Consider the following 22,887-nt stretch of genomic DNA (forward strand, 5'->3'; position numbering starts at 1 on the left):
ACAGATGTAGAGAGCAATCATTGATACTGACTGACGTAAATTTGTATTTGGCAACTCATATAAACAAAATTTGTTGATGTTGTGGAAACATCTTCTCCATTGTATAATGTTATATAAATTTAGTTATCAGCGGTATTTGTCTAGATATATATAATGCTTTGAGCTTCCTCAATGACTAAGTAGCTGTTAAGTTTCTGCCTGTAAAATTTAGCGCATCTTTTATGGGCAAGTCCGTTTTTTTTTTTTCATACACAGTGAAGAAATCTTCTGGATACCCATCATTAACATCCAGGACAGAGTTGTAGTCTGGGTATAGGTAAGAAATATCCAGGACAGAATTGCAGTGAAAAGCACATTAGAAGGCTAGAACTATTCGTTTTTAATTCTGAAACAAAACCTGGCTTTCCCTTGTACAAAGTGCTTTCTAAAAATGGAAGAGATTTACTTACTTGTTTTCACTTTTGATATATATTTTGAGACTATTCCAAGTGTGTGGACTGAATACATTTATCACTTTCTTTTTTATTATAGAGTCAATTTCTCTAAAACAAGCGTCAAAGTTCCACACTTTAGCAGGATCAGATTCCAGAAGACGAGCAAATATTGGTGTGATGAGAAGCTTTAATCCACTGAAAACATAAGATTATAATGAAATGGAGAGAACATGTTATTGCATTCAAAACAAATGTGAACGCATATAATTATTTATAAACATACGTGTTCAGCAACACATGAAATTAAAGTTAAACTATGTTTGGTCAAATTCAATGAGCCCATGGAAATTTGTTCAGGAGATTGGTTGTTCCAGCCATTCATGGGCCATTGCTTTTTGGTAAGTAACTGGATAAAATTTACCACAGAAGCATCAGTTATCATTAATATTTAATGTAAATAGTACACACTTACTGACCAGTAAGCCATTCAATAAGAGTTTTATTACAGGACATCAGAATAAATTTTCACAGTGTATTTTCTTATCATTTCACTGTAACCTTGACCTTTGATATATTGACCCCAAAACAAAACAAGAGTGTCGGACAGCAACGCTCGACTATTCAACAGCCTTGTCGATTGAATGAATAAGAAAGTCGAACAAGGGGTATAACTCAAAACAAGCAAAATAGGGTTATGGAACCTGCATAGTGCTTATCAGGCATACAGACACTAAATAGAAAAATGGCGCGAAAAAAAATGGTAGTCGCATAATGGTGGACACAAATAGTCCTCAGTTTTTTTGCTCTGTAGAGCTATTTTCCTTATTTTCTTTGCAATTTTTTTGCTAAAATCACATGACAGATCTATGACTGACATGTAGGTAGCATTTTCATAATGAAATAACAACATGACAAAATTTTTCATGGAAACTTAGATCATACACCACTAGATCTAGTATAATTTGGGGTCTCATTTTTTAGCTTATTTTGCAGTTTGTGTATTTGACTGAAATTATTTTTCTTGCATCAAACATGACCCCTACTTTTCTTTTGATTTTTCTTTTGCACTAACAATATTCTTCAAGAAAATGTAGGTTACAGACATTTAAAATGGCTCCTGGTGTGTGCTGAGGCCATTGGAAATAGGTCAATTTTATATAGAATAAAGAACAAAAACTATTTAGTGTGTTATAACCTATCAGCTCATGACAGTGGACAAGTGTGTGAAGTTTCAATCCATTCCCATTAGTTGGTACTGAGATACCAGCATACATATAACAATTTAACCCAAAACTCCTAAGTTTAACAAGAGCACCGCCTTGCGGGTGCTGACGCTCATCTGATTTTTTTTGTGTAATAGAACTATTGTCCTACCCATGATTTTCTAAGTCTAAAAAGGGCCATCATTCTTGCAAAAAGCAGGACAGAGTTATGTTTCTTGATGTTCAGTGTCCACTTATGATGGTGAAAAACTGTTGCAAGTTTTAAAGCAATAGCTTTGATAGTTTATGAGAAAAGTTGACTTAAACATAATACTCAACCAAGAAAATGATTTTCTAAGTCCAAAAGGGGCAATAATTATTGCAAAAAGCAGGATGGAGTTATGTTGCTTGCTGTACAGGGTCAGCTTATGATGGTGAACAAGTGTTGCAAGTTTCAAAGCAATAGCTTTGATAGTTTAAGAGAAAAAGTTGACCTAAACATAAAACTTAACCAAGAAATCTGATATTTTCTAAGTCCAAAAGGGGCCATAAATCTTGCAAAAAGCAGGATGGAGTTATGTTTCTTGCTGTACAAGGTCAACTTATGATGGTGAACAAGTGTTGCAAGTTTTAAAGCAATAGCTTTGATAGTTTAGGATAAAAGCTGACCTAAACATAAAACTTAACCAAGAAAACTGATTTTCTAAGTCCAAAAGGGGCAATAAATCTTGCAAAAGGCAAGATGGAGTTATGTTTCTTGATGTACAGGGTCTGCTTATGATGGTGAACAAGTATTCCAAGTTTCAAAGCAATAGCTTTGATAGTTTAGGAGAAAAGTTGACCTAAACATAAAACTTAACAAAGAAATCTGATATTTTCTAAGTACAAAAGGGGCCATAAATCTTGCAAAAAGCAAGATGGAGTTATGTTTCTTGCTATACAGGGTCAGCCTATGATGGTGAACAAGTATTCCAAGTTTCAAAGCAATAGCTTTGATAGTTTAGGAGAAAAGCTGACCTAAACATAAAACTTAACCAGGCAACGACGCCGACGCCGACAACCGCTCAAGTGATGACAATAACTCATCATTTTTTTTCAAAAAATCAGATGAGCTAATAAGGGGCATAATTTCGTAAAATGCAAAGTTGAGTTATTGACCCTTTGCACTGCATGTCATATCTTGACAGTGAACAAGTGTGTGAAGTTTCAATCCTTTCCCATTAGTGGATACTAAGATACCAGCTTACATACAAAAACTTAACCAAAAATTTCTATGTTGAAAAAGGGGCATAACTTTGTAAAAAAGCAAAATAAAGTTATGGGACCTGATTTGTGCATGTCAGAGCATGACAATGAACAAGTGTGTGAAGTTTCAATCCATTCCAATTAGTGAGTACTGAGATACAAGCTTACATACAAAACCTTAACCAAAAAATTCTAAGTCGAAAAAGGGGCATTTTTTTGTAAAAAAACAAAACAGAGTTATGGAACCTGTGCAACGTAAGTCAGTTTATCACAGTAAATAAGTGTGTGAAGTTTCAATCCATTCCCACAAGTGGTTACTGAGTTATCAGCTTACATACAAAACCTTAACCAAACATTTCTAAGTCAAAAAAGGGGCATAATTTTGTAAAAAGGCAAAATAGAGTTATGGAACCTGTGCAATGTAAGTCAGTTTATCACAGTGAATAAGTGTGTGAAGTTTCAATCCATTCCCACAAGTGGTTGCTGAGATACCAGCTTACATACAAAAACTTAACCAAATCGGGATGTGGACGCCAATGCGGACGCCGATGCATGGGCGAGTCCAATAGCTCTACTATTCTATGAATAGTCGAGCTAATGAAGTCATCTGCTGATCACAGACAATCATCCTATAAAGTTTGACACTTATAGGCCCAAGCTTTCTCAAGTTATTGGTCAGAAACCACTATAATAAATTTTCAAGGGAGCATACTCTGTCTGCCATATCTTTTGACTAGAGCAAGGAACTATTTTGGCAGATTTCTCTTCAGAGTTATTTTCTTTCTGTTAATTCTAATTCAAAAAGGAGAAAAGGCAAAAGATGGCAGCTTACAAGCAATTTTTGCATGTATCTTATTACAGTCTTTCAAGCCTATGCGTTATTATACCAGAACACTCATTATTTGACAGGTCTGTAATGATTGGGCAATACTGGATGATTTAAGGTATTTCCTGGTCCAACATAGCCTTTTTTTTGTCATCGCATGTAATTTTAACAGAACCACCACAATATCAGTAAGAATGTTATGCAAGGTATATACTATTAACAAACTGGAGTTTTCACAATGACCTGATAATAGATCCTTGGCAGTTGTATTAGCCTACAGCCATATGATCTCAACCATTATGTTTCGTTTTGGTTGGTTTAACAACACATCGATACAATTATAAGTCATATGGTGACTTTCCAGCTTTGATGGTGGAGGAAGACCCCAGGTGCCCTTCAATGCATTATTTCATCACAGGCGGGCACCTGGGTAAAACCACTAACCTTCCGCAAGCGAGCTTGATGGCTTCTTACATGGAGCCCCGAGTGAGGCTCAAACCTACATTGGTGTGGGGCAAGTGATTCAAAGTCAGTGACTTTGACCACTCGGCCACAGAGGCTCCAGGACCACTAAAACACAGATTTATCAACATTATATTGCAGACTGACCTGCCCAAAACATTATATACTTACTCAGAAAGCCTGCAAGTTTTTGGTAGTTCTTTACTCCATTCTATATTGCCTCCTTCAGTATGCTGGACTCCCATTATAACCCCACTTTCTTTGTGGCGTGTAATTTCAAACCTGTAACACAGTATAATGGTCAAAATACGGACCACTATAATAGAGGTGAACATGTTACACAAAACTTTCCCAAATGAAAAATTTTCCCTTGAAATATACAATATTTATAAACATTTACTATATTACTATATTTTTCAAGTAGCTTATCCTTTTCTGCTTAATTAATACAACAGTAAATTTCATGTATCTACTCACCATAGAGCTCTCTTAATTGCACAGACTAAAAATATACTACTGATTGCCTCCCTTTACACACATTTAAAACTTGTCACTCATCACGAACAATGAACATATCAGTAACTTGTAAAGTAATTTCTCCGGACAATTTCTCAAGGGATACCATAAGTGGTACAGGGCACATATTGATGAAAATTTTAAGTCTGGAATAAGTAAGACTTAAATGTAATGAATTTACCTTTTGCTCCATCATCGCTGATTCTGCATATATCATAATGAAACTTTTCATGAATATGCCTAGCAAAAGTAGCAGAAGAGCTGCACATAGCTCAGTAAAATGTTATCAGTGTACTGGTATATTTATCCTATACTTAAAGTAACACCATAATGAATATTGAGCCTTTTTAAGTCTACGCCTAAATTTTAGACTTTAAACATCCATGGATACAAAGATGACCTAGAACTGACCAAGAAGTAAATAAACTCACATTTTTTGTCGGTTCCTTCTGCCTCCATATGGTTTGAATGGTAACTGGCCCGTTGCTACATGGAAGAACGTTACACCCACACTCCATAAATCTACTTTCGATGTAAACTGACGACGATCAGGAGTTCGTAAGACAGCTCTCTCATACATGTCAGGATGCTGTAGGAAGGATAAACAGACTTTGATTCTGGTCAATAAACTATCTAAATAAACGTTTTGATTTCTAAAAGCTGCAAACTATTGTTTGATTGAAATAGCTTTTAAATGGACCATGTGATTGAATTTCATTTACACGGATTTGTGATATATTACTAAATCATTAATATTTAGAGCATTTTGTTTACTATCAAAATCTTTTAATTATGGAAATATAACACCCTTTTTGATTGGTTATCAGTTATTCTCCTCTCTTAGGTCATAGGTTATTTTATACACTCAGTTAGGTCACAGGTCATATTTGTATTCCTACGCTGTGGTTAATAAAAGAATATACTTTTGCGCCTTTCAGCACAGTTTTGTCAGACACATACCGAGAAAGATGTTCTTTTGAAAATTGATAAAAATTTTGGCGGTCTTCACTGTGGCCATTGTTAAAACTACATTGTTATTTCCGATTATTTGATGTCTACTTCTGGAATGATATTTGGACATTGATTGAGTGAACAGTTTTTTAGTGCTGTGTTCCGAAAGGAATACGGAATCGTCGAGTTCGTTTGAATTTTGTGAATTTGTTCATTTAAATGAGAAAATCTGAGAGACCTAAAAGCTCTATAAACTATAAAATCATGAGCGAATCAGGACTGAAACCAGCGGTTGACACAAAGGAAACCGAAAAAGTCACAAAACTTGTTTCGTCGTCCAATACCGAAAAAATCCTTCCAGGTGCATCCGCAAGTGAAAATGTGAGCCTTACAAAAATGTGTCTGAAGCTCTAATAAATCATTAAATATTCGTTCATCGTTTCTGGTTATGACATAATTTAGAGCATTTTGTTTACTATCAAAATCTTTTAATTATGGAAATATAACACCCTTTTTGATTGGTTATCTGTTATTCTCCTCTCTTAGGTCATAGGTTATTTTATACACTCAGTTAGGTCACAGGTCATATTTGTATTCCTACGCTGTGGTTAATAAAAGAATATACTTTCGCGCCTTTCAGCACAGTTTTGTCAGACACATACCGAGAAAGATGTTCTTTTGAAAATTGCCACTCCCACCCACCCATATATAATACTTTTCATTTGAATTCGCTTATTTATTATGTGAAAGGTTGAATTTTGTTATACATTTGTGTTTATATACATAAAAAATGAAAATTTCAGTTTTATTGATTATTATACATATATTTAATATATATTAGTATACATGTTTCATTGTTGTGATACAGCAGATTATGCAGTTATCTTTTGAAATTTGCATGTTTGATATTGCTGTGTTATGCTTGCTATTTATTGTTAATATTCATGCAAGCGTATTTTGTTGTATTCAAATAGTGTTCCTGTAGTAAGAGGTCACTTGATGAGTTAATTGTAAATTGTCTATCTGATCATTTATATATTGTTTAGAATAACTTGAAGGGAATTTCTAAATAATTAATTAGTTAAAACATTAATTGATTGTAAATACATTTATATGTGTCTGAAGCTCTAATAAATCATTAAATATTTGTTCATCGTTTCTGGTTATGACATTATTTGTGGGGCACGTAATTTTCTGGATATAGTGTGCATCAATCTGCTAAAATAAATTTCATTTAACACATTACAATCCCATCAATTTTGAACTAAATTGATTCAGTACCCTTCAAATAAGTCACTTGGCCTAAAGCCTAGGGCTGTCATTGATTGGGTCTTTGGCATATCGACGATACCGATATATCGGAAGACAAATATCGACGATACATCGATATATCGATTATTAAGTTAGATTAAAAACCTGTTTGTTCATGGGCATGCTATATACCTTCTTGTTAATGTTATGTTTAGTTTTATTGCCTACTTTTTATATTACTGTTTGATTGTGTTGTATTTGTATCTGTGAAATAAATAAAATAAATGAAAATTAATGAAATCTTTTATAGATCTTCATTGTGCCTTCACTCCTCTTTTGCATTTATCCTACTTTACAACCTAGTGAACTATAATACCAGAAACTGGAGTCGGGTTTCAAACAGCTAAAATTCTGCATTTCTCTTCCACAGATATCTATTTATTTATTAAATTAATTAATTTATTTATTTACCATGTTTTTATTTATTTTTAGCCTGTTTCATACCCTGTCTAATTTTTACCTTGCACTTACATTCGGTACTGGCATCGCGTGTTTTTGTTGTTGTTTTGTTGTTGTTTTTTTTTTTTGGTTTTCTTTTTTAACTTTTGCCCAAGTTTTCGATGGGCCTCAAAGGGTGCGACACCTTATGTACCAGTCACTTTATGTACCAGACACTTTATGTACCACTTTGACACTTAGTGTACCACCTATATATTATATAGTAATTGTATCTCATTGTGTAGCACTGTCAATATGTGATAATTACCTGTGAAAACAACTTTGATTTAATCAGCTGAAGTCCATGGATGTTGTTAACATTTCTATGTGCATATAATTTTACCTTATTAATTATGACAATTAACATTTAAATTTAGTAAAAAAACATTTCAAGTAACATAAAATAAAACATTTTCATCAAATCAAAACAAAAATGATCATCCACTATATAATATATATGTGGTACATAAGGTGTCCAAAGCGGTACATAAAGTGCTGGTACATAAAGTGTCTGGAACATAAAGTGATACATTCGGCCTCAAATGTGTAGTGTTTGACTGTTTGTTTGTTGTACTGAAAGACATGTTTAAGTAACACCTTGTGTTTCTACGAACCCAAACAAAGCTTTTCTTTCCGTCTTTCGACTCTTTTTCCACTATTTAAGCCAGCGACGGCTTCCTCTTCGGCCATCTTTGATTGTTATTGTTACGGACACTAGCTAAATTCTGTACCTTTTTACTGAGTGATCAGCTATACGCGAACAAGTAAAAAGCCGAGATTGACGTAGAAACAGTATATACACTATGTTTTTACATGCACAAACAACGAAGCGACCTTTCAAGACAGGACAACTTAACTTTTTGCAAATAGATTCTGAAGTTGAGCCCTTTTTACTTCTACCCATATAGGTAGTGCCGGCTAGTGGGAAAAGACTGCTACGGTACAAGTTTAGACATGACCTGTTTTGACAACATCCGTTACTTACGGCACATTTTTGCAGGCAGAAAAAGTTGTTTTAGAGGGTCTGATTGTTTATCTAGACAGTTGTTTTTTTTCTCTCTGTAAAATATCAATTTTTGAAAATGGGAATCAATAATCGATCGACCAAAAAATATCGTTGATACATCGATATCGTTTCTATCGATGACAGCCCTACTAAAGCCACAAATTCAAAGTACTCTTTTTTTTTTCTTTTTTTTTCCCCCAGTTATATAATAAATTAACTTTCGTGGTTTGGATCTAATTTTAAAATTTGCCTTGTAAGGAAAAATAAATAAAATGTACAAAAACAAACCACAAAGCTGGTGATAAACAGATAATGTCATTTCTCAATACTATGACCCACATTTTATTCTGATCTTTTTGTCACTTAATCTAATGACAATTCAATATTCTATATCACTTACAAGGTGTCTGGGAGTGGTTATAGGGACTCTAAAAATATTCTCCTAAATATTATAATGTAAATTGCCAATCATCAAAAATCCACAGAAGCAGAAACTAGAAATTCTTTCCATATTACTGATGTTCTGTCAAATAACCTAACCTTGAAATGAATAATTATCAATATATATATGTTCTGTCTTTATCATTGCAAATTACAAAGCATAGAATTTTTTTTCTTATTTATCTAAAGTTGCTGTCACTTGACACTTAATGTTTAAACTAAAACAGCATTTGTGATTGATTGTCAAAATCATTTTTACTTATCTTTGTCATAAAATACTTTCATAAGATACTTTTATCAAGTAATAAAGGCAAGGTTGGTCTTTCAAGTTGCTTTATAATATAAGCTTGTTTGCTTGTGAATAGACAAGATCAAAATCTGTATTCAATTCATAACTGCCACCTGTTTAGGTAATAGAGAACAATTAAGATATTTAAAACTACTCTACTCAGTAAAGCCCTCTACAGACGGCAAGTTTTTGTTGTACAACACAAATTAAATTCAAGATGTACAGCCAAATATTACCCGTGTATGATGCTATTCCTTGATTTAGTAAATCTTAAGTCTTGACTTACAGATCAGGACATGTTCTATTTCGTAAGCCTTACGTACCACCCACGTTGACAAGCAACAAATTGGTAAATAATTAGTTGATAAGAGGCAAGTGAATGAAATTCCAGAATAATTGCCCAAAAAATAAACACAAATCTTAATATAAAATGGCTTCTAATGCATAATAGAAAAAGGATGACACTGAAAAGTTAAATGATTTGAGCCGCGCCTTGAGAAAACCAACATAGTGCATTTCCGAGTCTGGTCCATGCTGTTCCCTAACGGTTTCTCTAATTGTAATAGAGTTTGAAAGCAAACATCATTGATCATGACCAGACTGCACGGATGCACAGGCCGGTCTGCATCCATGCTGGTCGCAAAGCCACTATGTTGGTTTTCTCATGGCGTGACTCATTTGTGTCATACGTAATCAAATTTATGGAACATAAAAAGGTGAATATTATTTTTATAATTAATAGTTACATTTTTTCAGTACCTGATGCACTATATTTACTAGGTAAATCTCTGTGATTTTTATGAGAATGGAATACTGTCTGTATGTGAAAAATGTACAATTTCAAAATTGTACATCTTTAAGATAATTAGTGTTGTACAACAAAAACCTACCGTCTGTAGAGGGCTTTAAGCATAATAATGCTTTCATCTCATTCACAATAAACAGTTATCAAGTTATCTGTCATTTTAGATAAAAGCCTGGGTGGGTTATGAGGAGCAGATTATTAGATTAACTAAATAATGCAGGTGGAATATGATCGCTTCATGTTGTTTGTCTATTTGAAAATTTAAAGAAAACATTGTATATTTTTGTAATCTTCAATGACAAGTGTAAACTTTGACATAACTCTAGGTTTAATGACTTGACTTTTGGGTGACTAAAAATGATTTATTTTTGAAGAAGTCAACACCATATTATTCATTATGTTCTGCATTTCAAATAAATCTAACATTAGTCATTGAACGTAGCAGTATTCCTGGATTTCATACCAGTACTTACTTTTATTCCACTGGGAACCAGCAACTTCACCATATAAATCAGCTTTGGAAGACAAAGGACTTTAGATATGTCTTTAATCAAACTATCACCAGGACCATTTGCCTCTTCTCTGAGGGTTAAACCCGAGACCACAGTATAGTAGACCAGATAGGACGGGTTTAAGCATGTCATACCAAGTACTCCTCTGTGCCATACAGGGACATGAACTGTTCTTCTTCATGATCCAATTGCTTAGCAGCTCCAAAATCTGTCAGTTTGTAAATGGATCTGAAAACAGACAAAAACAAGAGCTGTCTCCATAGGATGACACATGCCTCCCGATGGCACTTTAAATGAATAGTTATGGCCGATGTTCAAGTTTAGGACCTTTGACCTACCGAGCTGGGTCTTGCACGCGACACGTCGTCTTACTGTGTCACACATTTATGCGTAGTTATTTTAAAATCCATGCATGAATGACAAAGATATGGACCGGACACGCCCATCAATGCACTATCATGAAAAAAGACCTTTAACATCTAAGTGTGACCTTGACCTTTGAGCTACGGACCTGGGTCTTGCACGCGACACATCGTCTTACTGTGGTACACATTCATGCCAAGTTATTTGAAAATCCATCCATCGATGACAAAGATACGGACCAGACACGCCCATCAATGCACTATCCCTTAATGTCTAAGTGTGACCTTGACCTTTGAGATACGGACCTGGGTCTTGCGTGCGACACGTCGTCTTACTGTGGTACACATTCATGCCAAGTTATTTGAAAATCCATCCATCGATGACAAAGATATGGACCGGACACGCCCATCAATGCACTATCCCTTAATGTCTAAGTGTGACCTTGACCTTTGAGATACGAACCTGGATCTTGCGCGCGACACGTCGTCTTACTGTGGTACACATTCATGCCAAGTTATTTGAAAATCCATCCATTGATGACAAAGATATAGACCTGACACGCCCATCAATGCACTATCCCTTAATGTCTAAGTGTGACCTTGACCTTTGAGGTACGGACCTGGGTCTTGCGCGCGACATGTTGTCTTACTGTGGTTCACATTCATGCCAAGTTATTTGAAAATCCATCCATCGATGACAAAGATATGGACCGGACACGAAAAATGCGGACAGACCGACAGACAGACTGTTCAAAAACTATAATGCCTCCCTTCGGGGGCATAAATATAACCTTACAAACAGATTTTACATCAGCAAAGTTAGGTTCTGCCATTTTGTATAAATAATCGTCAGAAAGCGCTGTGATTCTTAGAAGCTTCTGAAATATAGCAAAATTTCAACTAATAAGTTTTAAATAACATAAACAATTTAACATCATGCCTTGAGAAAATATCAGTTAATTATGTCTTAAACAACACCAGGCATTTCTTGGTAATCTGATTTAAATGCATTAAAAGAAAATAAGATAAATCAAAGGCCTGAATGGCCTGAGTCGGCTAATGATTGATGTACTGACAGTATAGTCTACCAGTTTCAGTTTGTTTTTAGTTTTTTTTCTTAAAATTTCATAACACAGCTCGATATTTACCCAAAATATTATATCCGGATACGATTACACTTTTCTCCAGTTTGAACAATATATTTTACAAATTGTGATGATACGAAGACATTTAGCAGCAATTGGCAGTATCTGACATTGAAGTTTACGGTTAAATTACCTCTTATTTAAATCTTTTCATAAAAAAGTTGTTTCATTTCGCCAAACATAGACGATCTACTTCCGATTTCAAAAACTACAAGAAAATACAATTTAATGTTTCGCCGATTTGTTTATTTCTCGAAAAATAAGAATTAAAATCATTTTTAATATCTGTAGTAACTAAACAAACCAGTAAGAGCTTCTTCTTCCGATAATTTATCAGTTTAATGACTGCAAAATTCATGTGTGTGTGTAGAAACCCACGCAAGGTGTATAGAAGTCATACGATGCGTGTATACGTTCAATGTGAGAGAATTAAGGCTGATCGGGATCGGCTATGTTACCTAACGCATCCAGACGATTCAGATTTTGTTTTTAAAAAAGCATTGTGTGCATTTCTGTAATTTTATATACGTTTAGAAATTATTAGACATGCGTATTTGCATTATTTCTATACGAAATTTACGCTAATACGCATCTTATCTGGAGCCCTGTGGAACTATTTTTTGTCTTTCGCTGGATGTTACGCAAGCATTGTAAGCCTGCGCAATTCATAAAATGCACATTTATGCTTAATGAGTTACATTCGAGTATTGCACAATTACAAGTCATAAATATGACAGATTACATCGTATATTGGTCATAGCAAAGGGAATTCAGCAACTTAACTTCATTCTTGCAGTGAACTGTTTGAAGTTTGAGAAATCTAATGGAACTACATCGCTTCACTGTGTTATTTGGTCCATTTAGACTTAGAGAATCGCTGGATAGCAAGGACTCGTCAAAACGATTACATCGTTTAGCCGACTCAAAAATGTTGTAAGGCTGTTTGGAATGTTTAAACAGCCAATATTTACATAAAAGAAAAAAAAACATCAAACAAACTGGAGATTGTCAAACTTATTCCCTGTTATATGTCACTATTTAAGTGGTAATTGATGGCAACCTAACAATATTATCATGATGTTTAAGATTATCATGATCTGTTTTTTAAAACCAATGTAAACAGCTGGTGTCAAAATAACTCTTCTCTTTCACTACTGACACATGATACCTTCTGACAGTTGTAACAAATTAACTTCCCACTTTATAAACACTTGACAAGACTTTTATTGATTAAAACAGATCAGTTTCATAATTAATTTATTTCAGTAAATTTATACCAGTAATTACTAAAGCATTTTTTTTTTCTGATTTAAAAAAAAAACCTACTACAAATTAATGTAGTTTAACACTTTACTACTTTTTTTGGTGCAGTTGAGAAAACTGTGTATTTGAATCACTTTAAAGTTTGCTTGCTGGGAAAAAACACCCAAATGGGGAAGTACAAAGTGATGTTGGTTCAGCAGTTAAGACCACCACACCCTTTCATTAAACATTTCCTGAAGCTTCCTTTTTTCTACAGATTAAATGCATTTATGTTGTCTAACCAGTTTTACTGGGCTATACTCGAGCAATCAATACCTAGCTCTCTTGTAACTGATAACTTCCTCACATAAAATCTGTGGTGGAAAACAAATTGATTTGAGACATAACATGGATTTGTACTAATATGTCTACTACTGAAGGAGCTCATTCCAAATACTAAGGAAAACCTGACAATTTATAGTGTATCATTAAAATGTCTGTTACTATTACCTTCCGTCCTCGCCAATGTATCGTAGAATGTTGCCGGGTTTGATATCCCGGTGCACTATACCACTGTCTCTCATGTATTTCATTCCAGCAGCTGAAAAAAATCATTATGGTTATTGTTCAGTATATTCTTTAAAACAGGTTCTCGGAATTATCTAATCTCACGTTATCAGTATTATCTGATTATGGGGTTATCAGTATTATCTGATTATGGGGTTATCAGTATTATCTGATTATGGGGTTATCAGTATTATCTGATTATGGGGTTATCAGTATTATCTAATTACAGGTTATCTGTTCAGTATTATCTAATTAAACAATTAACATTTCATAAATTGTGCATTGATGACAAGTAAAATAAACCATTGAAGTGGTATGGATCTAATCTTTTCATTTAGTAAAGTAGCTAATCAGTAAATCAAACAAGTGGTTAAAGCAATTATAAAAGGAAAAGCATGTGATATGTCTTTTCTGGGTCTGTTATCAAATGACCTAACCCAAGAACAATGTTGTTTTTTTCTGTTTGTCATCATTTCTCCATTGTGAATGAACTGAATTGCTTTTTGGCTTTATGCCATTTTTTAAATTCAACAGTAGCAAGTACAGACTTGTGCTCCACAAATAACTGAAAACTTCTACTCATGACCGTGGAGATGAAGGATGAATAATTTAACACTGTCTTCTGTTAATTTGTAATGGACAGAACAGTCTCAGCTCACAACCTTCAGTTTACAGCCTTATGCTCCAACTACTGAGCTGTGAATAAACCAAGGCCTGCTGGCTGAACTGGTTTACAAATGATAAACAAACTGATACTTACTGACATGTTCAAATACTATAAGAAACTCTTCCTCAGGGAGTCCATAAGCATGTTTGGGGTCTTCTAACATATTAAACAGGGAGCCATGTTCTGTAAGCTGCATTACAATTACTTTATTTCTTGTTGATTGCTGTAATGGAACAGGAAGAAGTTGTTTACTTTCCATTTGCTATGTCAGCTTCATTAAAGTGAAGGTGTTGAACTTTACAGTGATTCTATGGAAAAACATATCTCTGATTAAACTTGATTAAATTGACAATCTGCACAACAGTTAGAACATCCTAAAGAAAGCCCAGTATTGAAGTCTTTGAAGGAAGTGCTCATATAATACCAGTATGGTTCAAACCCACTTCCTCTTGGTTTTGTTGCCAGCACCTTCATTCCACTCAGAATAGATTTAAAGGTGCAAAATAAAGACAAATGAATAGACATAAATCTTAAAAAAAACCTACACATTTTGTAATATAGTACTAAACATTATGATAGCCATGCAATATTCCCTTGAAATCAACACAAGAACAGAGAAACAAATGATTGTTTCTGTATTTTCTTAGACTGACATGGGGGGTCATTTTGTCCTACTTTCATGTTTATCGTTTTTCCGTAATCGGTCGGAAATTCTTCGGGAACACGTGATTTTAAAATTGTTTCAAACGAATATCCGTTTAAAGACGCGCAACAAAATAACTGTATTTCCATGATGGTAATTATACACCACTTGCACGAAAAATATGAAATGTACAAAATTTATGTTTAAAATCGACAGTGATATATTAGGCCAAGACAATGTGTTTAATGTCTAAAATCTTATTAAAATAATGTTGCCATATGTACATAAATCAGTGTATTTAGGTAAATTTCAATCACATTTTGTTTCGGCAGTGTAAGACAGTCATTCATTAATATTCTTGAAACTATACTGAAAAAAGAGATTAACTGAAAACGTTTGCAGACGAAGTTGTAAAAACACTTTTATTCGGGAAGGGCCTGAATTGTCCTTCCACAAACTTGTAGTATAGCTGTTTATTACCTGTATTATAAGAATGATTTTCATGAAGGTTTTGTGAGTTACAAAATTGTTGAATTCCATGTGCTAAAATCACGTTATCGTTTGGGCATATAATATATTTTGCATCTATGAAGGGCGTTCAATATGTAATGTTACTCCGTATGTAGTTCTGTAACCACTAATTGTTTTTAGATGCGGTTTTCGGCACATTATAGAGCAATTTATTGGCAACACAATGCAATGTAAGTTATGAAAATCGGTAGATTCAAAGTAAAAATATAATCAGTTGAGTGAGGTGTACTCGGGTATACTGGACACTTTTATGTCCAAAATATTGAGATTGTAATATGCAATTCCTTGATTCTACTATTCAACATCTGGAACTATAGTTCAATTTTTAGTTTAAACAGATAAAACAAATCATGATCTTCACACAAACATATGAAAACTAAAATAAAAAAGTTTATAACAGTTTTAAATTGGGTGTGTATATTTTTACTCGAAAAATGATAAGGTGAGTACAATAAGCCTCCGCATTTTTGTCAGGCGCGATAATCATCGTTAAAAAAATTCTTGTATTTTAAGTTGATACTAGTATCTTAATTCTCGATTGTGAAACTAGTTCTTACAACTTTGATTAATTGCTCTCAACACCCATTCCAGATGGAATCAACCTCGAGTTTAGAATTTTTAGTTATGTTGCAAAATTAACAAGAGGGTCATTGACCCTAAAGCGCTCACCTGTGTACAAGGCTTCAAGTGTGTTTGTACAAGTACAGAGTTACATTTCTTCTATATTAGCCTATATTATATACATGTCACACACACTTGAACCTAGGGCAATAATTTGAACAGTTAAGGTAGACAATACAAATCTAATATCACACGCCAAATAAAAACAAGAGGACCATGATGGTCCTGAATCGCTCACCTATCCCCACATGACCCAGTGTTGAACAGAGTATGGTGAGTTAATTATTTGACATAGTGACCTAGTTTTTAAGCACATGTGACCTAGATATCATCAAGATAAAAAAATTCTGACCATTTTTCATGAAGATCCATTAAATAATATGACCTCTAGAGAGGTCACAAGGTTTTTCTATTATTTGACCTAATGACCTAGTTTTTGAAGGCACGTGACCCACCTTTAAACCTGAACAAGATATCATCAAGGTGAACATTCTCACTAATTTTCATGAAGATCTCGTGAAAAATATGGCCTCTAGAGAGGTCACAATGTTTTTCTATTTTTCAACCTACTGACCTAGTTTTTGACCGCACATGACCCAGTTACGAACTTGACCTAGATATCATCAAGTTGAACATTCTCACCAATTTTCATGAAGATCCATTGAGAAATATGGCCTCTAGAGACATCACAAGGTTTTTCTATATTTAGACCTACTGACCTAGTTTTTGACCACACGTAACCCAGTTTCGAACCTGACCTAGATATCATCAAGATAAACATTCTGACCAATTTTCATAAAGATCCCATGAAAAATATGGCCTCTAGAGAGGTCACAAAGTTTTTCTATTTTCAGACCTACTGACCTAGTTTTTGACCCCACGTGACCAAGTTTCAAACTTGACCTAGATATCATCAAGGTGAACATTCTGACCATTTTTCATGAAGATCCATTGAGAAATATTGCCTCTAGAGAGGTCACAAGGTTTTTCTATTTTTAGACCTACTGACCTAGTTTTTGACCCCACGTGAGCCAGTTTCGAACTTGACCTAGGTATCATCAAGGTGAACATTCTGACCAATAATCATGAAGATCTCATGAAAAATATGGTCTCTAGAGAGGTCACAAGGTTTTTCTATTTTTAGACCTACTGACCTAGTTTTTGACCCCACGTGAGCCAGTTTCGTACTTGACCTAGGTATCATCAAGGTGAACATTCTGACCAATATTCATGAAGATCTCATAAAAAATACGGCCTCTAGAGAGGTCACAAGGTTTTTCTATTTTTAGACCTACTGACCTAGTTTTTGACCCCACGTGACCCAGTTTCGAACTTGACCTAGATATCATCAAGGTGAACATTCTGACCAATTTTCATGAAGATCCATTGAGAAATATGGCCTCTAGAGTGGTCACAAGGTTTTTCTATTTTTAGATGTACTGACCTAGTTTTTGACCCCAAGTGACCCAGTTTCGAACCTGACCTAGATATCATCAAGGTGAACATTCTGACCAATATTCATGAAGATCTCATGAAAAATATGGCCTCTAGAGAGGTCACAAGGTTTTTCTATTTTTAGACCTACTGACCTAGTTTTTGACCGCACGTGACCCAGTTTCGAACTTGACCTAGATATCATCAAGGTGAACATTCTGACCAATTTTCATGAAGATCTCATGAAAAATATGGCCTCTAGAGAGGTCACAAGGTTTTTCTATTTTTAGATCTACTGACCTAGTTTTTGAAGGCACATGACCCAGTTTCGACCTTGACCTAGATATCATCAAGATGAACATTCTGACCAACTTTCATAAAGATCCCATGAAAAATGTGACCTCTAGAGTGGTCACAAACAAAAGTTTACGAACGGACGCACGGACGGACGCCGCGTGATCACAAAAGCTCACCTTGTCACTTCGTGACAGGTGAGCTAAAAATGCAATAAATAATTTAAAACAAACGCAAACTCATTACAAATCGCTGTACCTCGTAGAAAAATGATAAAATTTTGTGATTTTAGAAGTTATTCTATTTTTCCGAGACTCTGGATGCCCAGGACAATCCTAAATTATAATAATGGTCCAGTATACCTGAGTACACCTCACTAAAATGATTATATTTTTATTTTAAACCAGCAGATTTTTATAATTTATATAGCATTGTGTTCCCAATAAATTGCTCTATAACATGCTGAAAACCGCATCTAAAAATAACCACCTGTTACGGAACTACATTCGCAGTAACATTACATACTGAACGCCCCTCGTATTTATAAATTATAGCCTCGTTTCGGAGGATTCTTCCGAAAAAATCCGAAGATGCTCGACAGGTTCGTAAGCAGTCGGAAAACATACTTTTGGTTTGACATAGGCAACAGTTTTTGTTTATTTGTTAGTTATTCTTGAACATATTCATGACTATTTGGTCAGATCTGATGCAGTGAGCCATATTTTCAGTAATTAGGAAGTCTCAGCTACAAACTCTGGTTTTCATATAATACTCGTTTGGGTTTTAGTAATGGACCTTTAAAGAAATTATCTACACACTTTTTTTCTTGTTTTCGTTCTATGGATTATTACTAATACTGTACTGGATTTTAGACTGAAAAAATTAATCAAAATTTAGTTCAAACTGGTTGCCGCTCATATTCAAATTTCCTTAAGGGGTAGTTTTATGCCGCAGATCAGCGATTTGATCTTAGAACTTAATGGTTTTCAATGAATAACTTAAAATTTAAAACAAGACTATTGACTGTGACACAACAATTATGATAGAAATGTGTTTATCACTGAATCACTGATGGCCATGTCAATAAAATTACCTTGGGTGAAATCAGGCATGTGATACTGTCAAGAAGCAAAACCCTGAAAATCTACATTCTTAAGCCTAAAAAGTCTTTTTTCCATAGAGTTATATAGGGAAATTCTGGCAGCCAAAAGTCAGTCCTGAAAAATCCCAGGCCTGTGAAATGTTTGTAAAACACAGACCATGACCTTTGACTAAATGATCTCAGAAACAACAGAAGTTAGCTAAAGACTTCAGGCAACTATCCTAAGAAGGCCAACAGCCAAAGAATTCTTTAATGATTCAGTGGTAAGTGTTCTCTGAGTCCTTGACCTCTGACACATTGACCCTTAAAACAACAGGGGTCATCTATTGATCACAGGCAATCTCCCTATGAAGTTTGATGACTGTAAGCTAAAGTGTATTTGACTGGAAACCATTTCAGTCTCTAGGTCACTGTTACCTTGACCTTTCATCTACCAATCCCCAAAACAACAAGCTTCATCTCCTATCTACAGGCAATCATCCTATGAAGTTTGATGACTGTAGGCCACAGCATGCATTATTTATTGACCAAGACCCATTTTCATTTTAAGGTGACCTAAACCTTTGAACTACTGATCCAAAAATTATAGGGTCATCTACTTAACACAGACAATCATCCTATAAAGTTTGATGTCTGTAGGCCCAAACAGTGTTATTTATTGAGCAGAAACATTTTCAGTCCCAAGGATACCGAGTCTTTGACCTTTGACCTCCCGACCAAAACATCTACTGACCACAGGCAATTAACCTTTGAGTTTGACCACTTTGAGACTAAGCATTCTCTAGTTTTTGATCAGAAACCAAATGGTGTCCTGATCGACAGAGTGACAGATCAACATGGAGCAAAACAGAAATATATCCCTTCTTCTTTGAAGTGGATATAAAAATTCAATAGCCTTCAATAGCCAGCATGGGTACAATGTTTTTGTGTTTCAGTTTGGTCATCACTTCAAACTCTCTCATTTGGACATAATGTGGCCGCATATGTCCGGCCTGGCTGAACACCTTGACCGCAACTTCTTCACCGGTGCTCTGTAAGAGAGTAACAATTTAGTAGTTTTTAATTTCTGTTTGCAGAAAATTTTATCAAATCTGAAATTGGTACCCTTCCCTGTAAACTGTATTCACTGCATTACATGAATATAGAATCTACAACAATTAGTATACATGAAGGATATTTAATTTTATCAGTAGCATCAAAATATATTATCAGCTATATTAAGGGGACATTTAATAATTACATGAATGCAAAGAAAAATCTGACTGCATCTCAAGTGAGTTTTAGTATACCCGCAACTAAAACTGTTTGGTCATTTGTATTGCTAAATGGTTCTCAAGCTTCTGTCATTAGGAAGTATTTTCCAGCTAATGTGTGACCTTGATCTTTTTTATTGATTTTTGGCCTCAAGAAGAAATCATTTAAAGGTACTTCTATTTTAGCATTAGTGGCCCATAGAAGGGCCCATGTCCCCCCCACCCCCCACACACACCCCTATTTGAACAAGTTTGACGAATAATGTTACAGACCAAGTTTGATGAAGACCCATCAAGCGGTTCATGAGAAAAAGTACTTTAAAGGTGTTTATATTTTAAGCTCTAGTGACCCCTAAAAGGGGCCAAGTGCCTCCAACTGAACAAGCATGGTAAAGGACCTTATAATGATGCTCCAGGCAAGGTTTGATGAAGACCCATCCAGGAGTTAATGAGAAGAAGTTAGTTAAAGGTATTTCTATTTTTAAAGCAACCCCTAAAAGGGGCCAAGTGTCTCCAGTAGAACAAATTTGTTAAAGGACCTTTTAATGATACTACAAATCAAGTTTGATGAAGATTCATTAAGCGGTTCAAGAGAAGAAGTAATTTCTAGTTTTAACTCTAGCGGCCCCTAAAAAGGGGCCAAGCGTCCCCCAATTGAACAAATTTTGTAGAGGACCTTATAATGATGCTATGGACCAAGTTTGATGAAAATCCATTGTGCGATTCAAAAGAAGTAGTTGTTAAATAGTATTTTTATTTTTAAACTTAGCAGCCCCTAAATGAGCCAACTGCCCCTACAGGCCAAGTTTGATGAAGTCTTCCAGCAAGCACTTCATGAGAAGATATCTTTTAAAGGTATTTCTAATTTTAACTCCAGAAGCCCCTAAAAGGGGCCCAAGTGCCCCCAATTGAACAAAATCGAGAAAAGACCTTATAATGATCATCTAGACCAGATTTGATAAAGATCTATCAAGTTGTTCATGAGTAGAAGTTGTTTAAAGGTATATCTATTTTTAACTCTAGCAGACCCTAAAAGGGGCCAGGTGTCCCAAATTGAACAAGTTTGAGAAAACATGTTATAATGATCCTCTAAACCAGGATTGATGGAGATCCGTCCAGCAGTTCATGAGAAGAAGTCATTTAAAGGTATTTCTAATTTTAGCTCTGGTAGCTCCTCAAAGGGGCCAAACGTCATCACTGGAATAAAATTGGGAAAGGACCTTATAATGATGCTAGATGGCTGTTCATCAAGCAGTTCATGAAAAGAAGTCGTATAAAGGTATTTCTAATTTTAGATCTAGCAGCCCCTAAAAGGGGCAAAGTGCCCCCATATGTATAAATGGGGAGAGGACCTTGTACAAAATTGGGAGAGGTCCTTGTAACGATGCCACAGACCAAGTTTGGTGAAGATCCATCTAGCGGTTAATCATGAGAAGAAGTCGTTTAAAGGTAACTTTAGCTCTAGTGGCCCTTTAGGAGGGGCCAAGGGCCCCTTTTGAACAAAATTGGGAAAGGACCTTATAATGAAGCTACAGACCATGTTTGATGAAGATCCATCAAACGGTTCATGAGGGGAAGTTCTTTAAAGGTTTTTCTATTTTTAGCTCTGTCGGCCCCTAAACGGGATCAAGGTGAAAACATTTGAACAAACTTGATAGAGGTTCATGCTGCTGACCAAGTTTGGTGTAATTCTGACCAGTAGTTTTAGAGGAGAAGATATTTAAGTAAAAATGTTGATGCAGGGACAACAGACTATGGAAGCCGGACCATCCACCTAGATACTAATAGCTCACCCTGAACAAAGTTCAGGTGAGCTAAAAATAGGTGGTGCCCCACTATGTTGTTCTTATGTATGTGCATATTTGCGCTGCTGTGGTTTATGGTGAAGAGAGACTGCGTTTTTGGAGCGTGGCTTTCCCTGTTGAATATTCATCCTTACTTTTTTCCACTTTCCCCAACACACCCACCCTTTTATCTACCCCTTTTTGCATACAATTAAAATGTATTTTTTCTTGGAATTTTTAAGTAAACCATCTGCCATATTTTTCCGTGACAGTTTCTTTTTGTTGCAGGCCTACTTTGCATGCATGGCCCTTATCTTTAATTTTTTGCTATGGACTATACCATCAAATCATAACACTACCAACAAACCATAAGACTACAAGTACATAACCCCTAAAATGATCTTGTTTGCAGAGGTATGAGCAGATGCAGTAGTGCAGGGGTAATACTGTTGGACTACAAAACCAGGGTAGTGAGTTTGAGTCCACCCTCCTCCAATCAAAATTATTTATCAATTGGGATAAGAGTCTGTGTATGTGTGCTTTACACCTGGCACTCTAAAGAAAGGGAAAGCTTCTAGAATCTGAGCATCTTCTGTATCTTGCACTATCTTCCAACTAAAATTACTAACAATCACTCGTGCAACTATAAACAAGCAAACATTATAAAAAAACAAAAACCTTTGCAGGGGTTGTAACCAAGAAAGATACTCTCTTATACCCCCACCCCTAAACTTGTTTTTTTATAATGTTTTAATTTGCATGGTGGGTGGTGAAGTGGTATATGAAAATATTTTCTAACACCTG

General features: G+C 35.1%; 1 protein-coding gene across 1 annotated transcript; it reads right to left on the reverse strand.

The window, feature by feature from the left end:
- Positions 1-445: 445 nt before the first annotated feature.
- LOC128546205 (serine/threonine-protein kinase TBK1-like) lies at positions 446-15,657 on the reverse strand. Its single transcript, XM_053535318.1, has 6 exons — positions 14,515-15,657; positions 13,698-13,788; positions 10,573-10,666; positions 5,117-5,274; positions 4,341-4,451; positions 446-629 (listed from the first exon to the last, which is right to left on the reverse strand). Exons 1-6 carry the CDS (start codon positions 14,678-14,680, stop codon positions 446-448), a joined length of 804 nt encoding a protein of 267 aa, XP_053391293.1. The 5' UTR covers positions 14,681-15,657.
- Positions 15,658-22,887: the final 7,230 nt, after the last annotated feature.

Source organism: Mercenaria mercenaria, unplaced genomic scaffold (assembly GCF_021730395.1).
Source record: "Mercenaria mercenaria strain notata unplaced genomic scaffold, MADL_Memer_1 contig_4706, whole genome shotgun sequence".
Lineage (NCBI taxonomy): Eukaryota > Metazoa > Mollusca > Bivalvia > Venerida > Veneridae > Mercenaria > Mercenaria mercenaria.

Excerpts from the sequence above, each read along its gene's own strand:
- LOC128546205 (XM_053535318.1), bottom strand. The coding sequence starts at position 14,680 with ATGGAAAGTAAACAACTTCTTCCTGTTCCATTACAGCAATCAACAAGA. Across the intron at positions 10,667-13,697 it reads TACATTGGCGAGGACGGAAG|ATCCATTTACAAACTGACAG; the intron begins GTAATAGTAACA and ends GTCTGTTTTCAG. Across the intron at positions 5,275-10,572 it reads ATGGCACAGAGGAGTACTTG|CATCCTGACATGTATGAGAG; the intron begins GTATGACATGCT and ends TCCTTCCTACAG.